Consider the following 21,461-nt stretch of genomic DNA (forward strand, 5'->3'; position numbering starts at 1 on the left):
GGGAAAAAATACTAAGCCATTAGTTGGAGAGAGGGGGAAAAATAACACATGAAAAAAAAAGTCAAAAGAGGTACAAAAATCTGATAAAGACATGAAAAGAAGCTGACTAAAAGCAGTTCCAGTTCAACTTTTAGAACATTTATGTTATACCTTCATAAGGAGTGCAATTTGTGTTCTTGAGAACCATAGGGACCACATGGTTAATCTTTTTTTCACATATCCCTTTAACTAATTAAAAAAGAAGCTCTTATTCAGAGCTCAGTATTTTTAATATGCTCAGATAATGCAATTAACTTGAGAAGAAAAGCACTTCAGTAAAAGCTGCACCTTGTCTACACTGTGAGATCACTTCATATTAATTTTTATTCTAGATTCCTTTTGTAGCACAAAAAAACCCCGTGTATTTTCATCCAGTGCAAAGCTATGCCTTCGAAACAGAACATGATCTTCTATTTATTTCTCCTAGAGACAACATGTGCAAAGCTGTACTAATATTTAAAGGTTTGTCAGAGGTGACTCAGTTTCACCAAAACTGGTGTTAGACTACCTGTGCTGACTGATGATTGGTATTTTCACATCAAAGTCTGGATACAAAGCTACCAGTCTGAAAAAAAAAGGCTTGCTACAGGATCCTTCCCCCAGTAAACAGGTAAAAAAATTAGTGCGAAGAGTAATAACGCAGACATGCAGTGTTCAGCCACTTTATGTCTTCGATTTTAGAGCTTCATTAAGACGACCTTTGGATGGCAATATTAGAGAAATCTAACTACAACTGCTCTCTTCATAGGTCCATCAAAACTGACAAGTATCAAAGGTGAGAGAAGAACTGTAACGTCACATTTGTGTCCCGGTCGAGCAGGGAGGCTCCAGTAGATTGGAATGCGCAAAGCCACAAGGTTTGAGGAAGGCTCTGAACTTAATTAGAACTTGCATGTAAGTGGTCTAATCTGTAGTCACTGATTTACAAAATGAAGAAATCAATGTTAGGCTAACATAAGTCAATGAATCCAGTCCTTTGTATATAACAGCTTCCTCTTACTGTTTGGAACACAAGTACCCCAAACATGACTTGAGTTACTCCTAGCTAATACTTCATGAATCCCAGCAGAAGGTTATAGCAATGAATGACTCACAGTTAAATGCAAAGACACCACCGGGGAGAAACTGGAAAGGAAAATAACACTTAATCATCTGAAGACTTAAGAGTTTTGCCCCAACCAACTTCCTAAGCTTCAGATATACCCCTCAATAGACATTTGTACAGATACTGACATTCACTCTGTTGTCTTCTGCGGAGTTGAGGAGATCTGCATGGTATTTAAAACATATTGCCCTTCGGACCTTATGGTCTTATAAATGCAAACCTTTTAAAGGCTTCTGGGCTAATTTGAAACATGAGTAATATTCACATTTAGCTTTTTAGATTATTTTTTTTTTCAAACCCAGACCAAATAACGAAAACTTGCAAAGATTGATTTTTAATTGCTCAGACATTTTCTACGCCTACAAAATCCTTTCAACTCACCACCAGCATATGAAAGAATTTTGATGGCAAAAGTCAGTACCTTCTCATCCAAAGGGAAGATGTTGACCTGACTGTAGATGTTCATGAAGTGGGGGGAGTTGTGAAGAGGAGATCTGGGCTCAGAAACAGCTGCCTAATAGACAGAATGGACTTAGCAGTGTCCACTGAGAGAGCTTCTTTTGTTTACACAAATGCATATTAAAACCCACAGCTATAGCAAAGCTATTGAAATACCTAACTTATAGAAGCTTTAATCTCATTTATAAATTCCCATGTATTTTAAAACACAAGCAATATAAAGAATTTATGCCTATAGCACTATGTCAACACTGTTGTTCTGCACTGATTTACCTGAATGTAGAGCAAAGACTCTGTAGGTGCACTAGTGGGAAAGTCCACAGCGAGCTGGAGACCACAAAAAACATTACAGATGGCATGTGTGCCTAAGCTACAAAACTCGTTTAATCAGATATGAGCAAAATCTGCTAACTGTACAGTTTATTAATGAGAATGCAAATTACAATCCATATGCATCAGATGTTACCAATCAGGTCTGAAAATGGGTGTGGGAACACTTTAAAGAAATTAATTCTATGGATTTGATTGCATAACACAGGTGTTTTGTGTCTATATGGTGAATAAGTGCAGGACTATGTGAAGATGTCTTCAGGCTGATGTGAAAGGAGCCAGAATTTCAATCTACATCTAAGCTTCATTTTTCACTTTTGAAAACATGATACTGATTTATCCTTGTTTCCTAGAAAAGCCTTTGATTAGAAATGTCAAGATAGCATCAATAAGAATTATTCAAAGATATTATAATGCAATACTAAACACCTATCTCTTAAGTCCAAGTACAGACAGACTGCTGCAAGTGAACAAACTCATTACTTATAGCTCTGAAATGAGGTAAACAATATGAAAAAATCCCAGCACACATGAACAGAAACATTCCTTATGCCTCAAATCAAGCTCTAAAGAAGGCTTAGATATCAACATGTCACTGCCCACTCTTGGTGAAGGCTCTTTCAAAATGTAATACCTCCCCCTGGAGAACAATGTTTACTTTTCCCTTCATTTTTGAGCAAGGCTTTAAAACCTCACTTGATCTTATCTTACCAGAGGAGTGACAGGCCTAGCATGTTCATGAATTAAAGGAATCATCCCTCCTAACTACTAAGATATCTTATGAGTCCTCAGCTTAGAAGAACCACATGCTTGACTGAGCCAAGCAATGAGCTGGATGACTTGAAAAACCTGCACAGGCACCGTGTAACTCATCTCTTCACCATCTTTTCCCATTGCATGTGCTCTGCTTGTTAAGCTCAGTACAGCACCTTCAGCCTCAGCTGACTGAAGGGCTACAGCCCACTCCCAGGGGGCAAAATTTTATGAACTGTCGATTCATGAGTTTATTCCTGCATTGTGGAACTCCTTGCAGCACTACATTTAAATTGGACTTCTGAAAAGAAGATGCACTGACTCAAAAATCAGTTTGACTCTTCTAGAAAGAGCAGATCAAAAATTTCAGCAACAATTGGTTGGGAAAACCAATTTGAGGAAGGCCTCAGGTTCTCCCTGGGGAGGATCCTGTTGTTGTTATGATTGTTTTAAGCGCACATCTATAGCCTATTACTCACTTATCTTCCTGTGCAAAGCTCTTACAGGAATGCAGACTGGCTGCACACATTTAATATCTGCAAGTATTAAAGCCCTGTCCATTAACAAAGGTTATCAGTGACTAACAGCTAGAAACAATACCGATTATCTCCTCTCTGAGCCCTGAACTACCTAGGAAATAGAGACATGCAGGATCATTGACTCCAGTTTCTCATCTGTTTTGTGAGGCAGCTCTTCCCCTGCCTGAGAAGGGTACAGGGCTGATACAGATCCACATAGTTTCTGTACCAAAGCTGTGACAGCACAGCTCCTCTGGGTCGAGGGCAGAGCCCTTGCAGTGGATGCGCCAGAGCCACTCAGAAGCCCCCATGGCCCCTCCACAGCGCAGTAAGGCAGCACCCCCAGCCTTGCAGAACAACACACAGTGCAAGGGGCGATGGCCTCTTGTACTGAGAATGGACCACTTGATTATGAAAAGGAAGAAGAAAGAACACAGGCTAATATTTCTTGCATTTTGCTGAGCTGTCTTTTATCCACACTTTCACCAGTTCATGCATTGACTGTTGTCTTATCTCTTACATACCGTGAAATGTTGAAGAGCTCTGGATGGTAAGGTAGCTGGATTCACATTTCTGTGATTCAATATCTAGGTCTCCAATTTTTAAGATCAGACGTTTTCCTGGAGGCACTTGGATTTTCTTTTCACAAAGAGTGTAGTTTGGGTATGTCCCAGGATAGTTCTTGGATGCCAGGGTCCCACTGTCTTGGTAAATCACCATGTGCCCACATCCATCCCCTGCAGTAGGAGAAGAAACAAGGAAGAGAAACAAAATATATTCCTCAGTAAAAAATTGGGTGTTGGCCACATGTCTCATGTGCACTTCCACCTTTGAAAAAAGTATTTTGTAGTACTCCACATCAGTTATGTTGTTGCTGAAAGGGAGGTAACTAAAACAAATGCAGTCACATTTCTCTCGTAAATCAGTAAAAACAAGGGTCGAAAACACCCATCAACTAAGATGTATTTGACAGTCCTGTAGCAACAGAGTCTCTCTGGTTTTCAGTTTTACAGTGAAACCCTACTGAAAACCTGAAGATGCAATTCCACAAGTAATAGTTATGATCCTTCCTTAAACATTTTTTTCCCCAAATAGCTCTCCACCTTTTATTTCCATAGAAAGAGCTGCCAGAGAGAAGGTAACTGAATCATGCATGAAAGCACAAACATGATTTAACTACTTACTATCACAGACCTGACTCACTTTTCTGTTGGTTTTCTTGTGCCACTTAAACAACACAAAAAGCTCAGGGGACAAGGCAATGACACAAGAGAAGCTTCAAAAGTGGGATGTGCAACATTAGGGGTACACAGGCTACTTCATGGTGGCACGCCCAGAGATGGAAGTGCTGCCACCTCCTTGCACAAGGGGTGAGGGTAGGCACCCATGAAGTGGGATTTTTTGTGGAACTGTGTAGGAACCAGATCACCTTTGGAGTCTTTCCTTGGTGGAGAGGCATCTGAGGAGCAGCTGCAGCAGAATATGTGACAACAGGAAAAGGCACATGGAAATGCATGGGGGGATGTGGGGACTGAGATGGAAAACAGGAAGCATCCACAGAGAGAAAGGAAGCAGGTATCAGATAAGAGACCTTGACTACTAAAGGAAGCAATTTTTAGTGAACTATTTAAAAGTGTACTAGTAAATTAAATTTTATATATTAAAGCTTAAGCCATTCTGTTCTGCTGAATCTTCCAAATAATGGCAGCTGTTGCAATAGAGGAACTAGTGCCATATGTAGATGCATGTAATAGGCAGTCCTCACTTTTAGGTTAGATAGGACATTGTCACTCTTAACTTAAGAGTCTTGTATACTGTCATATTTATCATTGTAAAATTAAAGTTAGTCCTACAAGTATTCATAAAATAAAGAATCCTGCGGAGCTGTAAGTCCACAATGTTCACTTTAACTACTCTAAAGTTGTAACTATAATCCGGAACTTGGTTTACAACTTTCCCTTATTGGAGAAGAAAAGGGAAAACAAAAGAAAAAAACAACCACAACAAGATGTCATAGGGATAAACTCCTTAAAATGAAAGTTGAGTGTTTACTTAGTCTTCATTTCTCTGAGCTATGTTCTGGCTTTTGTCACCTTGGTACAATCCTGAAGATCCTTTGTGGTACATAACTCTCCTCAAAAAAGCTGAAAAGACATGGTACGGCCCTGACAACTGTCCAAGCCACAGAGCACTATATTTCTGCAGAAAGCGTATAGGCAAAACTATGCACCAAAGACCTCAGCCTGCCATTCTCTTCTGTTGAGGTTATACAAGGTCTTGTTCCCATGCAAATCCTTTTTTTCAAATCTGCTTTTGAGTGAGCATTGAAACATATTAGCACCCGATTATCTTCTGAGCTAAGAAAGCATAATGCTATTTTCCAGCTTTTCAATGGTGGAGCATGGTCATTCAAACACTCCAGCTGATGCAAGGCAAGCACAGCATCACCCTGCACCTGTAATGTCCCTCGCTGCCTCTGTTCTGCCCACCTGCCTCAAAGGAAAAGGTCATGACAAAAGCTTGTTCACCACAAGAACTGAAGCAATGTCCAAAAAATCAGACCAAGTCCTAGTAACTATCACTTCTTACAGAGAAGCCCAACTGCAGCTCTAAGTTTTGAGTTTCTCAGCAAAATCAGAAGAGCAAAGAAAAATCTTACACTGGAATTTGCTGGAGAATGCATCCTAGGGAAGGAGACTGAAGGTATAGAGTGAAGGTAGAGTAAAACTCAGGATCTGATTAATTAATTCAAAGAGTGATTTAATGGCTAAATGTAGAAAAGAATAAATATTACCGCACTGTACACAGAGAGCTCAGAAATTGAGGCAAATTTGTAAGGAATTCAAAACGTGTCCCTGATCACGTAAAAAAAAAAAAAAAAAAAAAAAAAAGTTATTTTTTCCACATGAAATTTTGATTTTTCAGCAGAAATATCTTGGCCAAACCTCAAATACATCGAGCTTAAGCCACAACTGCTTGTCCTTATTAAAACTGTGGTTTAAATACCCGATATGTTGCTCTCTATAGGCTCTCTACAGGCTCTTCTGGGTGGAAATCTGGGTATTCAACTAGCCAGCAGTTCAACACCGGACTTCTTGCTAATACTACATTTTCACTTAGCATTATTTCAGAGAACTGCTTTATATCACTCCAATTGGCAAGAAGTTGGCAGCCTTGCCTCAGACATCCAGGTTTCATCATTTCTCACTGGACAGGAGCAAAGCAAAATATTTGAGCACAAGATACGCAGCAGCCAGAAAGTATAAACAAGCTTAGATTTAATAAAATCTCTCTTTAGCACCAGGAGTTACTAAAAATACATCAAATATGCTTTGTAAACCAAATTCCCAGAGGCATTTGAATCAAGATCAAGATTGTGGTCTCTGGATCGCAGGCACCTGCCCACTGACCTGCGCTCAGGTTGTACCAAAGATCACACAGCACTGGAATTAAGGCTGTTTACCACAGATAAAAATAGTCTCCTGTGGCAGATGATGGAAATAACTCTCCAAGAAGTGAAAACCATTATCAGCACCTTCTGCTGCAGCAGCAGGCTCTGTGCTTGCACCTTGCCCTCTCTCACATGGTGTTCACTGAGAGCAGAAAAAACAACCTGAGACCCCTCTGGAGGACACTAGGCCATGGCCCTGTGGAGAGGGCGAGAGGAGGTACCAGATGGCTGGCGGGTAGCACCATTCCCCATCCTCAGACACTTGCATGATGGATGTGCATGGGACAAATTGAAGGAGTATCTCCAGGCAGCTGCATTTGGGCTGGGTCTGACCACAGCTGCTGGGTCATGGGCAGATGGATTCACTCCAGGATCTGACCTGCACAAGAAGGATGTAGGTGATAAAATCAATGCCCACGAATAAGCTCTGGCCCCACACCATGAGCTGCTCTGGACACAGCCCCTGACAGATACTGTGGCGTTAGCAAAACAATGGTGGTTCCAGAAGCAGCAGAGTTAGAGATCTCTGAAAAAGATGCTGGTTCTCTGAGGTACCCTTCTGCCACCCAAACCCACCTGTCTGGGCTCTTTTCTCCAATCTCTTCCCAAGGCCAATGCACAAACCAAGCGCTGGCCTCTGACTCCTGCGCTCCCTGGGCTTCTACACCCCTGGCTGACATGCATAACTGAATGTGCATGGCACCTTCACACAAGCATTCAGCGTATCACCCTGCAAAAAGGCTGCAGGTTTTCACATAACTGATATAAAAGCTTTCCATGTGCTGCACCTTTCACTGGACATGTTTATTCCACCAACTACAGAACAGTTACATAGCTTGGTATCAAAGTGCGCTTTCAGAAGCCTCGCTACAATATCCTGGCAGCTAACAGCTGCCTTTTTCATCCTTCTGATTCACCCTCACTAAGCAAATAATAACTGACTTGGACTCACTCCAGTGCTAAATACATGCTACACTCGGGCATGCTCATGCATACAGTCAAGTGGCTCCCTGCCCTCTTCCACCCACTGCATGAGCTCCTTCAGGCACCAGCATTTCTCTCTCAGCCTCTCTGGCTACAGATTCCAGCTACCTGCCACCTCTTGGCAACTGACCTCTTCCCACCAGGACAAAGACCCTAGAGTAGTCTTATTTTCACTGCTGCCTCTTCTGTCCCAGTTTGACATCCCTCTGGATGCCCACCTTCCTGGTGGGGCTTGTGACAAGTTGTGCTCCCCACACTTACCCGGCTGCCAGGGGGCAGAGCCGGCAGGGGGCTGCCAGCCTGTCCTTTTTTCCTTCACACTCCTCTTCCCTTGATAGAAAAGAGCAGAAAACTGAGGTTTTATACCCAAATTTTTGATTCAGCTAAAAATCAGTGTTTTCTGAAGAGCCACAGCTGCAAACAGACACAGCCAAAGGGAAGAAAACAGCACCAAGTTGAGGGTATGGCTTTGCAAGCTCCGATGAGAATCCCCATGAGGAGAATTGAGATTTGTCTCATCTTCCACATTGCTTTCCCTGAAGTAATAACTCCGGCTTATTAAATGATACAATAATAACTGAGTCAGGAAGGAGTTCTGTGTCTGTGTTTGAAAGAAGATTCAAGTTATGCATAAGAACAGATACGCATTTAAAAAAGAAATCTAATCTTTCCAGCTAAACGTCTGTGCTCATGTGGGATAGGAGAATGGACCATTTTGCCATATGTCATCCAAATACACTGTTGTGGTCTGACTGCACTTAAGGTTTTCATACAGATACTCTGATCCTCATCACTAATAGAATTGTGGGTGCTACAAACAGGAAAGAGTTTGTACCCTCACTGCTTTCTGAGGTGATGGAGTAAAATCCAGAGTTAAGCGCTTCATCTCTAACCTCTCCACCAACAAACCTGTGTCAAGAGAATCAGCTCTTTACTGAGCCATTATAAAGGAAGAGGTTATAAAGGTCCCATGCCATTGGGACCTAAATGGGTCATTTCTCTAGAGAATGATGAAGTTGTCAGACCTCTGTGCTTTTCCTGGCAGTGGAATTAAGCAGGTAACAAAAACAAAGGGTAACTTGGTGGGCCCAAGGCACCACTGGGTGGGCGAGTCCCCCCAGTCCTCCTCCTGCCTCCCCATATGTAATGGGGCCCAGAGCTCCAGGAGTCATGGGGGACATTGAGGGGGTGACCACTTATTTGGGGATTTCACAAACCACTAATTTTGAAGCAGATGCCATTTACACCAGATGAGCAGCTGGCTAAACTCTGCATGTAAAGAGGTATACAAATCCACAACAGGGTTTGTTTTTTTTCCAGAAATCCAGCTTTACATTCTTCACAAAACATTGTGGAGACTGCAAAGACAGATAATGAAAGAAACCCCTGAAAATCAAGACAAGTCTATATTCATCTGAGAAAACAGTGACTGAAATCTTCCAAAGCCTTTAAATTATTATTAATGCATTTTCAAGGGAAGAAGTCCCCTACTTCTCAATATGTCCTATTGCAAAAGAAAAAATAAATACTGTGTAAACTTTTTCTTTGAATTGTGTCTTAATTTTACTCCATTAGGTTCTCAGGAAACAATTTAACCCCTGTGCTGCAGCAGTTCCTCAGGACACCCATTTTGCTGCCCAAGCTAACCAAGAAGTGGCTGGGAGGAGGGCTGAGAGCAGGAAGGGAAGGTAGAACAGCAGGAGAAACAAAGGAACATTGTGGAGTGCTGATTTCATTGCCCAAATTATTTACTTACCAACTTCAAAGGGATGCAAAAGGAGAAGGAGGTCAAACAAACGACAGTGTGTTTTCCCCCTCTTCACAGACATTATTTACCGTAATGTCCCTCTTAAAGTAGGAATGAGAGGCAGCAAATGATCTCCAATTGGTTCCACAGTGGTTCCATAAATCACAAATTGCCACCACGAGCCCAGCTGCAATCGCTCCCGAGCTGTTGGGGCTGCAGCTGGGGGCTGGCTTTCCTCTGGGTGTCCCCTGCAGACACCCTCAGGAGATGCTCTACCTCAAACATATACAAAGTTTTTTTGGTAACCAGTTGGTTTGTCACCATCAAGTACAGGAAAAAATCCCTGATAACCATCCTAAGTACCTTAGAATGTGGCTTTCAACTACACTATTGTTTTTCAAAGTTAAAGAGTTTTTTCGGAATTGCAGGCACATCCATGTGCCAGGGAAATATTTACAGCTGTTCTGACCTACATGCGAGTGACTTGGTTGGATTGCCACAAACACCCTGGGCAGCCTTTCCTAGTCCAGAAACATCTCGTCCTTACAGAAGTTTGCAAAGACAAAAAAACTAGTGGGACCTGAGATTTTATTTATTTAGCTGCTAAAATGTCAAAAGAAATCAGAAATCTCCCTATGAACAACTTCCATCAACAAAAAGCCACGTTCTGCTGAAGAGGGGACAGTGCATTCAGCATTCCAGTTTGAAAACAAGTATTAGAGGAAGTCTTACTTCAACTAACACAAATGTGAACCAGAAATTCTCACCTTGAGACTTTTCCATAAAGACTTGATAAACTTTTTTGCTTAATTAAATAATTTTCTGGAGAGCAACCATCTCATCTGCACATTCATCTCAAGGACTCATGTCACAATAAAGCCTAGCACTACATTTATATGAGACCTCACTAACAAGATGATCCAGATGACTGCAGAAATCACAGTGGCAAGAGAAAACAGCAGCTACAGCTTGCTAGTCCCTTTCCTATGAATTATTTATGAGGACACAGGATAAAGAAGTTGCTGCTTTCTGTAAAGAACAAGATCCTGGAACACATAAGGGACAAGTTTTACTCAAAAATGTAAATAGCATAATACAATTTTCTTGCTTTGCTTGTATTAAATACACAAATAGTAGCAAACTAGGTTTGCCTTTGCTTTTCAGGATCACTTTCTGGTTCCATCACAATCTGTGAAAGACAGACGGTACCAGAGTACGTCAAAAATAAGTATGTTTTAGTCACTGCTTTCAGGACTTAAGCAGTATACTCAAATGTAGTCCTCCAGAGAAGCAAGTTTCAGCACTGGAATTCATTTTTCAGCACTCTAAATACAGTACTCTCGAGCTTGTGGGTGTGAGAAAACTTCTATGCCTTTTTAACTGCTGCAACAAGAGATTTGTATTTATTTATTTATTCCCTGCATAACTGAATTTAATATTTGTTAATGCTTTTCTTTTATGGAGATAGAATACTGCTGTGATTGACCACTTCAACATTTTATTAGCCTGTGTGCTTCTGGGAACAGGAACAAGACTGGAATTACACATTTATGGAATTTTGAGAAGAATCTTAAGATTAGGGTCCCCTTTTTGCAAAGGGAAACTTGATTTTTTGTTTTCTAACAAACACCTGCCTACTTAAAGATGCTCAACCACATTACATACCCCAAGTGCTGAGGTACTGCAAAGGCACTGAGAAGTTCATTGCCCAAGTGCTTGTAACTGCGCACTCAGAGGAACCTTGAAGGACTGTAGACAAATGGCAAGACAGACAAGAACCTCCACCAGCCACCCACGTAGGGTAAGTCAGGGCCCTGGTGAAGCTTCAAGGCTGTTAAGGCTAGAGGGAACAAATACCCCACAGATATGAGTGTCTTCCCTGTCTCTCTGCCCACAGCATCCCAGCAATGTGGCAGGCAGGTGAAAGAGCCACAGCAGGAGATGAAGCCCTTTCCCACCCCTTGGTGGGCTTCTCCTGGGTTGGGGGGACATTGTGTCATTGGGTCATCTTCTCTGATTCTGCTGATTTGGGGCAAACATGCAGTTGGATTTTTATTAAGGGCTTTTCAGGCAAAGTAAGAAATGCTAATCTGAACTGAGAGACATATCATATATATGCAAATTGTTTGCTCTACTTTCTCCATCTGGTTTTTCCTAGGTTTTTCTCTTAGCTCTGCTTTACTGGAGATTAACTTACAATATATAGCACTGAATTTGGACTATGTGGGAAACATATGTTGTAAGCTCAGGGCCAGACTCGAATATTGGGTTGCACAGGAATAGGAATATTCACAGCAGTGCTAAGGACTGACAAACCCACAGGGACAGGAAATTCAGAGGCACCAGGGTAAGGAGAGACTGAAGCAGAGCTGTTCCAGTTACAGTAGCAGGTGGGAAGGCAAGGTTTCAAAATAGCTTTAATTTGGGTAAGAGGAAATGGCTGAACATGATAGAATGAAACCACCAGCCTCCTTTTTTAAATATGTAATTCCCCTGTTAGTGTGGTATAAGTCAGGCAAGATTGGCGGTTTCCAACAAGTAAGGTGGTCTGCTTTCTTGAAATGAAACCTGTCCCACCTTCCTTGAAAAATCACACATTTGCCTTTTTTTGTGTATGCCTAGATGAATATGTGATTTGTTATTAAGAAAGAACAACAAAAACCACATCACTTTTCTCAAAGCAAACTATGCACACCCTCCCTCCGCCCATTATGCCCAAGGTATAAAGGAATAAATATCTCAAGAGCAAATTAATTATTTATGATGGAAATAATAATTGCCATTTATGAGCAAAACTCAATTTTCTCTTTTGCTTTTTGACTCAGTCAGCCTAACTTCAAGGAAAACAGATATTTCCTCCATGGTTATTGCAATCTGACAAGTGGCTCCTTACAACTCCAGCAGAAATGGAAGAAAAAACTAACTGAAGGAACATGAAAATATGGTCAAAAAGCTACATCAGGATTCTGACCTGCAGCACTGAGTGCAAGAAATGCCTTTTTTCAATATTTTCACACTGCTGGCCTGCCTGATACTCATCATCAAGGTATTAAGTGGAACAGTATGCTCAGAAGCTCCATAAACCAGAAAGTTTTGCGACCTCTCCGGTTCACTGTGGTTACATTCAGTTGCTGCGAAAGATCTTTGAAATGAAAACAAAACAAAAAAATAGAAAGGAACACAGCGACATCATTACTTAAGTACTACAGTGTTGGTTGTGATGCTGTATATGATTGACAGCATCATTTCTGTGTCTTCTGTGACACACCGTTATGAGGCTGCATAAAAGGTATTTGCAAACAGATGTGAAAAACAACATGGAAAAGAACTTGTTATGCCACCTTGTTTACACCACCTATACTGAAACTCCATAATTTTATTTGACTGGATTTTTTCATTAGCAGTAGTATCAACCAACCATGTTCTCAAGTTTTGAAACAGTACAGCAGAAAGGTCAGAACAATTGTTGACTCAAGCGTGAATGAATACCTCAGTGTAACCATTACATTTACTTTGATACAACATTAATAGCTTTCTACCTAAAGAACACAGGGACTGAATTTCACCTAAAAAAACCCCAGAACGTTAATTTTCAAAACACAAGCATCAGCACTTGTGAAAATCAGAATGTTCTCAGATACCTGTTTTAAGGACCACAAGTTTAACTATGCCACTTCTGTCTATGACAAAACACTAATAGATCAGCAAGTCCTGATCCCTCCTGGATTTGAAAAAGTTAACACGATCACCCAAGCACTTGTCACGAATGGCACAGTACTTCATATTGCAGCTTATCTATTATAACTCTGAAAACTTTCAGCTCTGTCGCTCCCAGGCATTTCAACTTCAATTCCTCTGTACCATACTGACAAAAGAAACATGGGATAGTACAAACCTCTGGCTTTGGAAGCAAGCTGAGACAACAGGGAGGGCAACAACCTCACTGTTAGCCAATGCACCTTGCTGCCAAAGCTCCCCAGTTGAGGGTGGCCCAAAAGATCCTTGAATATATTTTATAGGTTAAAATCTATTTTTTCATACCTGGAGAACAAAATAAATTTTTTAATTTATTTTTTTTTTTTGCTACAAGCTCATTTTACAAATGAAGTGTAGCTGACTATTAAGTCAAAACAACCCACCAATACAGAGCTGCTGTGGCACCAGAACAAAATACAAATAGTTTGGGGCAGAAGCCACACATTGCCATTCTGCACAGTTACTGCAGCTGCAACAGCATGGCTCAGGGAAGTAACAAAGCCATTCTGTTCGGGTGGGTGAAGAAACCCACCTACATTTCCAGTGTTTTGAGGTCTCTCTTACTACACCATGAAGAAAAGTTTTGTTTGATTTCTGACAGGACACATAGGCCTTTGTATAACATGAGGGACGGCATCCAGAATTCCCCAAGTGTTTTTGTAATTTGAAATAAAACAAATAAACACAATTTTAATTCAGTAGGCATGAACATCTGGAAGATGAGATCAACATGACTTCAACTTTAATGTCAAAGCGTTAGACTGAAATCCAATATCGCTGAACAATTTGTGGTGGAAGTGCCAGAAACTTGAACATCACAGATTCAAACTGTGATGGAAACAAGGTTTCTGCAGCAGCTGAGGGAAGAGACAATGTTTTAGAGCTTTAGGAAATGCCTGATAAACGTTACTGTAATTACAGTAGCAACTTGAGCCTGAATGTGTGATACCAAATACTAAAATTAAGATCTTGGTCTTGTAGGAGGCCTTGGGTCCAGATTTCTAGCCTTGCCCTGCTGTGCTTTTCTTATTTATTCTCCTGTCCCTCTTCATGGTGCTTGAAAACACCTTTACTGAAGCTCCTCAGAGACAGGCAAAGATAGAGCACTGCCTGGATGCGCTTGTCCTTCCCTCTGCCTACAAGGAGGAGCAGCAAGGATTTGCTTTGCAGGCAGCAACCCTGTCCCATCAGAGGAACAGAAATAACAAGTAAGGATACACTGGGACTGGAAAGCCTGCTCAGGGAGGATGACAAAGTACCACCACCACCACACTAAGCCCTTGCCTGTTGGAAGAAAGCTTCAGAGAGGCAGATCCTGGTTCTGTTGAAGGAAGAGACAGGAAGAGAGGGAATGCAAGACTGAAGTGTTTCCTTCTTGTAACACTCAGCTCCCAGGCTTAATTAAACAGGATCAACAACCCCAACCATAACTACTGGCAGCCTTCCTATGTGCAAGCATCAAGCCAACCTCAAAAATGTGTCTTTAGCACTCACACAGTTTTCACAGACAGAAATCAGTTTAATTAGATAGTTCATAATTTATTCTGAAAGCAAAAATTAAGATATCTGTATACATTTAAAACTAGTCAAACCACTATCCTTTTTTATTTAAACATCACTATTAGATTGTCCCAGTTTGAAGTTTCCTGCTCTCAGTTGTAAAGCTAATTAAACCTTTTGGGGAAGTTGTGTGCTCATTCTTATGCATTGCTATTAATATTTTTTTATTGCAAGTAGTTGGGATCCAACACCAGTCCACAGGATCCCGTCATAAGGATTTTATTTTGATTTTGTTTGGCTTGTTTTATTCTTAGCAGATGGTGCAAACCCATGTGTTGATCAGTACATGACACAGGAGAGCATCTGATGCGATACAGCCAGCCCCAAACCTATGGTGATGTCTATGCTGAGGACTTTGGTGCCCACCACCACTCTCGACCACACTTCACAGCATGGTGTGTTAGCTTAGAAGGGCTTTCAAAACTATTCTGCTTTTGGTACCTAAAATGGCTTTGAGGCATCTCTATACCATAGCAAAAGCATCCTCAAAATTGGTGTTTTCCAACCCATTTTTTGCTGTGCTACACATGTAGCTTCAGCAGACTAAGGTGGCACAGTTTAGATAAATATAAATAATGTATTATGTGTATGCAAATCAACAAGTAATTTGCATAACATATTAATCAATAGCCATGCATGTTATGTGCACATGCTGGTAACAACTTTCCCAAGGCATCTTTTTCTCCCTTCTCTGTCAGTGTGACTCCCAGTGGCCTCCCTGTCTCTGATTTTGTTTGAATTATGTCCCCTGATAACCTAAAGAGAAGTACGTAGAAAGGGCTTAGAGCTATTTATAGCTAAGTCTGTGTGACTGAAAACATTGCTGTTTTCATGGTGGTGGGTGCACTCATTGCTTTTGAACTGCAACTGGAAAACTGTTCCCTCCCTCTTTAGCGATTCTAGTCATCATTCACAAGGCAAGACAGAAGGAGCCAAAGAAAAGCAGACATAAGGACAAAATGCAAACAAACTGAAAATTTACCAATCACTTATACTCAGAAACCAGAGGGGGGTGAGTAGAAAAAGGATTCATCTCTACATTTCAAACTGCTGGAAATGGGCATGCAAAGTGGATTAGCATGATCACACCACTATTTGATAGCGGTTTTGTACAAGCCCCTGAGAGCCTGAATAATCTCTCATAATTACTGCATATGCCATTGTCACATTAAATAACAGCTTTGCCTCAAAACGTTTAAAATTCTACTGCCTATCAGTTCTTCCAACTGGGCATGGGACACAACAGACGCAGAAATACCACAAGCAAAGTTCACATTCAGATGCTGATCTGCAAATCCCACACTAGTCTCATTGCTGCACTTCACTCAAAGTGAAAATAGTTACTTTAAAAGCAGTGGCTTAATCTTGTCCTTAATAGAGCAAAATCTCCATTTCTCATATGCTTTCTACAAACAACCAACACTTGTGTCAGTTTGAAATCCTACTGGCCAGAAACATAGTAGAAGATGACTCAAAACTCTGAGAAGACTCAGATTCAACTCTAATTTACGTATCTGCTGCCCACAATTACATGGTTCAAGGTCTTGCTCAATGAGACCAGAAGAAGAAACAGAGAATGATGACAGGCAAAGATAATGTGTCCAGGTTTGCCTCCCTTCTGCCTTGGGTTTGAACAGTTGGAAGGAGATTTTGAGAAGAGATAACAGGTCAGGCATGGCTGTGTGAGGTTGGCAGGTGGGGAAAAAAATATATTTTGTAGTTGTCAGCAAAGAACTAGCAACCAAAAAACCACAAGAGTAGTTAAGATTAGCAAAATAAAAAGGGGAAAAGAAGAACCTTTTATTATAAATCCCAAAGCTATTTATTACTCATGCACAGTCATAGATGTGATATTGTCCCCAGGTGAGACCTACTAAGCTTGTAAATATGTTTTAATTAATATCAGTTCCCTAAGCCCTCAACCTTTCCCATCGTCATTCTGTGAACAACAAAATTCCGTGTTTAATAGATGCCCCCATATAACATGTTTAATCTATTTCCAAGAGCAGAAAGAGAGCTGACACCTGGGCTCTGCATATGAACCAGGTTATTAAGTAACCATTATTGTGAAGAAAAAGAGGCCTTTCCTTGGTTTAAAACTTGTGAGCACAGAAGCTGTAACAGCAGCTTCATCCTTGTTCTGTAGCATCTCTCAGGAAAAAACAAAGAGGAAGGTGAGTTGGTTATGAAAAAAGCAGGTCATGCAGCCAGTTCATGAGAAGCCAAGAAAATGTACCACTTTCTTTTTAAAAATAATATATTTAAACCAGTACATCTTTCTTTGAACCAGCTGGTGGGAGACACCAGTAGTTACAACCTACAGAATTTGTTGAAACTCAGCCCAGTTCATTCTGGCACTTCTTGTGCTCCATTCCAACTTTTAAGTCAAAAAGCTTGTGTAACAGGAAGTTGGTATCCACTTATCCCTATCTCCTTTTTTTGACTGCTGTGACTTTAGAACACTTAGCCCCTAATTTATAGGGTGATATCAATAAACAAACTAACAGAGTAACTACCCCCTAAGGAGAAACGAAAGTCAGTCAAAATCTCTTCTGCCTTCTAGATGCTGGACAGGCTATCTTGTAAATTTTAATTTAATTTAAAACATTGATTTTTGTTTCCATGCTCTTGGTATAATGGCAGAAATATTTTGAATATAAATACAATAGAAGTGCTTTGGGAACACAGACAAGGTATAGGATTCACACTTACTGCTTAATGTCACTTTATGCACTAAAAGCAGCAGAAATCCCAGCAAAATGTAGCATCTCTATCTGAGTCTCCAAATTATTTTCTCCTTGATGTCATCGTGTGGGAGACAAACATTGATGAAAGATGAAATAAACAACAAACAAAAAAAACCACTAATGAAAAAGAGGAACTGAGGGAATTTTTTTTCTCCTGCATACATGTTTCTTGGAGCATATAAAGTTGGAGTCTCAAAATAGGGAAACATATTGAGAACAGAATAGCAAAGCTTCAAAGGAAAAAGGTTACCATATGAAGCCGAGAAGTGGAAAGGCAACACATTTCGTACCGAATTTTCCCTTCTGTGGAGATCTGTATCAGGAATCTCCTGTAACAGGGAGTTATGAAAAAAAACCAAACAAACACAGGTATAAATCAGCCACAGTACTTTGTACCACTGCCTGGATGCCAGGCTAACGCACAGCAATGGGTTTTGAAATTTACAGCCAAGGTGGAACATTAATACGGGGACTATTAATTTATCTGAATGCCCTGTCAAGCTCATTATGATGCCTAATTTCCAGTGTTAACTATTTCACCAGCAGCTGGCAGCGGACTCTTCTAAGATGGATGCATCAGGCCATGCAATGCCACAGCCATAAGGTTGCAACTCCTCGACAGAAGTCAGCTGTACTTGTAATTCACACAGGAAGCTTAACCGTGAGCCACATAAAAGCACAGGGCAAAGAGAATAGTACCTGGGCCGTCATTTTAACAAACTGCAGGATTACAAAAGGGCTTGCAAGATCTCCTTGAGATTCCTACGAAGCTTTGTCCCGGCACGAGTAAGGGCAATTTCTTTCTCAGCGAGGCAGTAGGCGAGCAGACCTGCCTGTGTCCCTCAGTGGGACAGGGGCTGCCAGCCCCGGCCCCAGCCGGAGCAGAGGCGGTGCTGCCGGTAGCCGAGCTCCGGCCGCCGCGCCCGGGGCTGCCGCCGGGCTGATGAGCCCGACGCCCGGGCGGCAGGGGGAACGGCGGGAGCCGCCTCAACTTCCCGGAGACGTAGGGACTTCTCTCCACTTATTTGACTTAAAAAAACCCCAAACCCCTCTGACCAAAGACAGATTAAGAAAGCCATAGTATGCATTTACAGTAAGGCCGGTTGCTACTTTAATCTCGCAGCTACTCAAGACACGGAATAAACCCGGCGACGATTAACCTGGTCGACTCTACACAACCCCGAAAGCAGCGCAGGCTGCGCTTCCGAGGAGCAACCCGGCGACGACGGCGGGGAATCACCCCATCACCCCACAGCTCGTCCGCAGCGCGGGGTGGACGCCGCGGGGGGACCGTGCACGCCGGAGCCGCTTCCCGCCCGCCGCCGGGACTCACCCAGCTTCTCCGCCCGCAGCCAGAGCGGGGCCGAGGCTCCGAGAAGCAGCGAAAGCAGCAGCGACGGGGCGACCCGCGCCCCCCCAGCGGCGCCCATGGCTCCGGCACTCGGCGGGGCGGGCGAGGGACAACTTCCCCACTTCCCTCCTGCTCCTCTCTCTTCCTCTCCTCTTCCTCCTCCTTCTGCTCGCCGGGGCGGCTCGGGGACCAGCCCGCGCTCCCGCGGAGGGGGGCGGCCGCTCCCCGGCATCCTCCCCCCCCGCAGGTGTTTCTGCGGAGGTCGGAGAAGGAGCCCTGCGGGGCTGCCTCTGGCTCCGAACCCCGCCGGTGGCCGGGCTGCAGCGCTGCCGCCTCCCGCCTCCCCAGCTCGCGGCTGGGGGTGGAGAAAGGAAACGGGAGAAAGGGAAGCGCCACTATTCCCATTGGGCTGCAGCGCGGGGGATCTCCTCCTCCTGCCGTGGGCTGAGGGGCCGGCTCTGCCCCGCCGCCCCCTCCCCTCCTTTTCCCGCCCATCTCCCGGTGCTGCTTCTCCCAGCCCCCGCTGCTCTGGGGGTGCCGCACCGGGGCCGGGGAGGCTCCCCTTAGCTGCTCCGGGGCTGGGAGGTTACTCCAAACTTGTGCAGCCCCGAGCATCGCTTGCGACCCCCTGAAGTTGGCAAGCCATGGATGTGCATGTATATATATATATATGTATACACATGTACATACACACGTATTTTTAAACAAACAGGATTATTTTGCCCCTTGCAGGCCAGTTTCCCAGGCGGCGCTCCCACTGCCACGGAGAGGAGGGGTGCGGGGGACACAGGAGTGGGGCCGGCGGGCGCGCAGCCCCCGCAGCAGGGCTGGGGTCGTGCTGTGGCTTCCCGCCTCCGGAACCTGTTCCTCGGGTGCAGGGGTGCAAAAATCCACGTGCAAGCTTTTGTGCATTGCAGTTCTACGCTGTTTAATGATGGTTTGGGTTCTTTTTTTAAAGGGTGAGGCGGGCAGCTCTCTGGACCAGGGGGGCCCGCAGGTGAGCGGGAAGGAGACGGATGTGGTGCCGGCAGCCGCGGGTGGCTGGCACGTTGCACAGGCCCCGCTCTTGGCCTGCTGAAAGTGTGCTGGAGATTTCAAAGTCGCAGGTTTTTTCAGGCATGGGTTGCTGTGAGGTGCAGATTCACACCGCTGGCAGGTCAGAAATACTCTGCTCTGCTAAACCAAAGCATGCAATTATCCTGTATGTCCTAGAGACAACTGACAATTGTTAGATGTTATAGTATTTTAGAAAAAGTCAAGTTAATAAACCTTTATGCTAATTGCACTCTTGTTTGGCAGATGTTAATTTCTGGGTTTTTACCAATTCAGACACAATATGTGATCACCCATTTTTGTCCTGTGTACCCAGTACGTTGTATTCTTGGTGTATGTATTTAACACAGGTTTTTAGTAGATGAGACCTACCACTTCCTTGCGAAAGAGAGTTTGAAACCTAGAGTAAAATGTTCCACACTGTGTAGGGCAGAGCATTTGATGCTACAGCAGTTGAGCAGCAGACTAATCTTTGCTGGTCCTGGTCAGGGAATAATAGAATAATCACAGAATCATAAGATGGTTTGTGTTGAAAGGGACCCTAACGATCATGTGGTTCCAACCCCCCTTCATGGGCAGGGACACCTCCCACTAGACCAGGTTGCTCAAAGCACCATTCGACCTGGCCTTGAACACTTCCAGGGAGGGGGCTTCCACAACCTGTTCCAGTGTCTCAGCACTCTCAGACTACAGAATTTCCTCCTGATGTCTGAACTAAATCTCCACTCTTCCAGTTTTAATCCATTACCCCTCATCCTCTCCTCACAAACCCTTGTAAAAAGTCCTGTCCCCCCAGCTTTTCTAAAGCCCCCCTTCAGATACTGGAAGGCTGCTATGAGGTTTCCCTCTCCAGGCTGAACAAGCCCAACTCTCTCAGCCTGTCCTCGTGAGAGAGGTGCTCCAGCCCTCTTATCATCTTTATGGCCCCCCTCTGGACTCACTCAAGGAGCCCCACGTCATTCTTATGTTGGGGGCTCCAGAGCTCCACGTGGGGTCTCACTAGAGCAGAGTAGAAGGGAAGAATCACCTATCTTCACCTGCTGGCCATGCTTCTTTTGATGCAGCCCAGGACACAGTTGGCTTTCTGAGCTGCAAGTATATATTGCTGGCTCGTGTCAAGCTTGTCATCCACTATCACCCCCACATGCCAGTGTCTCTCTGGCTGAAGGAGGTTGTGATGGGTCACTTGCTTCAGTCATCTGACGGCTGAGAGACTTTTAAAGACTCTGTGTCAAGAAAGTGGCCTGTTACTGTACTGATCTTACAGATTGTCAGGAACAAATCCATACAAATTAAGGTGACTATGTGGGGAAGGGGCAAGAAAGTTAAACTCTGCAAGAGCTTCAAGACTGGATTAAAAAAAAAAATAGAAAACAGCTTCACCAATAGCAAATACTGGTTCAACACCTACAAATGAGGCCCAACGTAAATGAAAACATCAGGAGGAGAAATAAATAGGGCAATATAGGTGTTGGAAAATCTGTATCACCTATGACAGAGTTGCAGTATTTGAAAAGCAATGTACCAATGTAAGAGGATACAATGTTTTGTTTCAGTTTCGGTGGCAATCAAAACCAGTCATTGAGATATAGGTTGGTACTGGGAATT

General features: G+C 43.1%; 1 protein-coding gene across 2 annotated transcripts in view; it reads right to left on the bottom strand.

The window, feature by feature from the left end:
• DCBLD1 (discoidin, CUB and LCCL domain containing 1) overlaps window positions 1-19,050 on the bottom strand; it is a 49,465-nt gene extending 30,415 nt beyond the window's left edge. For both annotated transcript variants that reach the window (XM_051615498.1, XM_051615501.1), the window contains exons 1-2: window positions 18,783-19,050; window positions 3,729-3,941 (exon numbers count right to left, since the gene is read on the bottom strand). In XM_051615498.1, the coding sequence (XP_051471458.1) occupies window positions 3,729-3,941; window positions 18,783-19,032 (463 nt within the window). In that variant the 5' untranslated portion in view covers window positions 19,033-19,050. The remainder of the gene's footprint in view (window positions 1-3,728; window positions 3,942-18,782) is intronic.
• Between the last annotated feature and the right edge of the window lie 2,411 nt (window positions 19,051-21,461).

Source organism: Apus apus, chromosome 3 (assembly GCF_020740795.1).
Source record: "Apus apus isolate bApuApu2 chromosome 3, bApuApu2.pri.cur, whole genome shotgun sequence".
In the NCBI taxonomy this organism is placed as follows: domain Eukaryota; kingdom Metazoa; phylum Chordata; class Aves; order Apodiformes; family Apodidae; genus Apus; species Apus apus.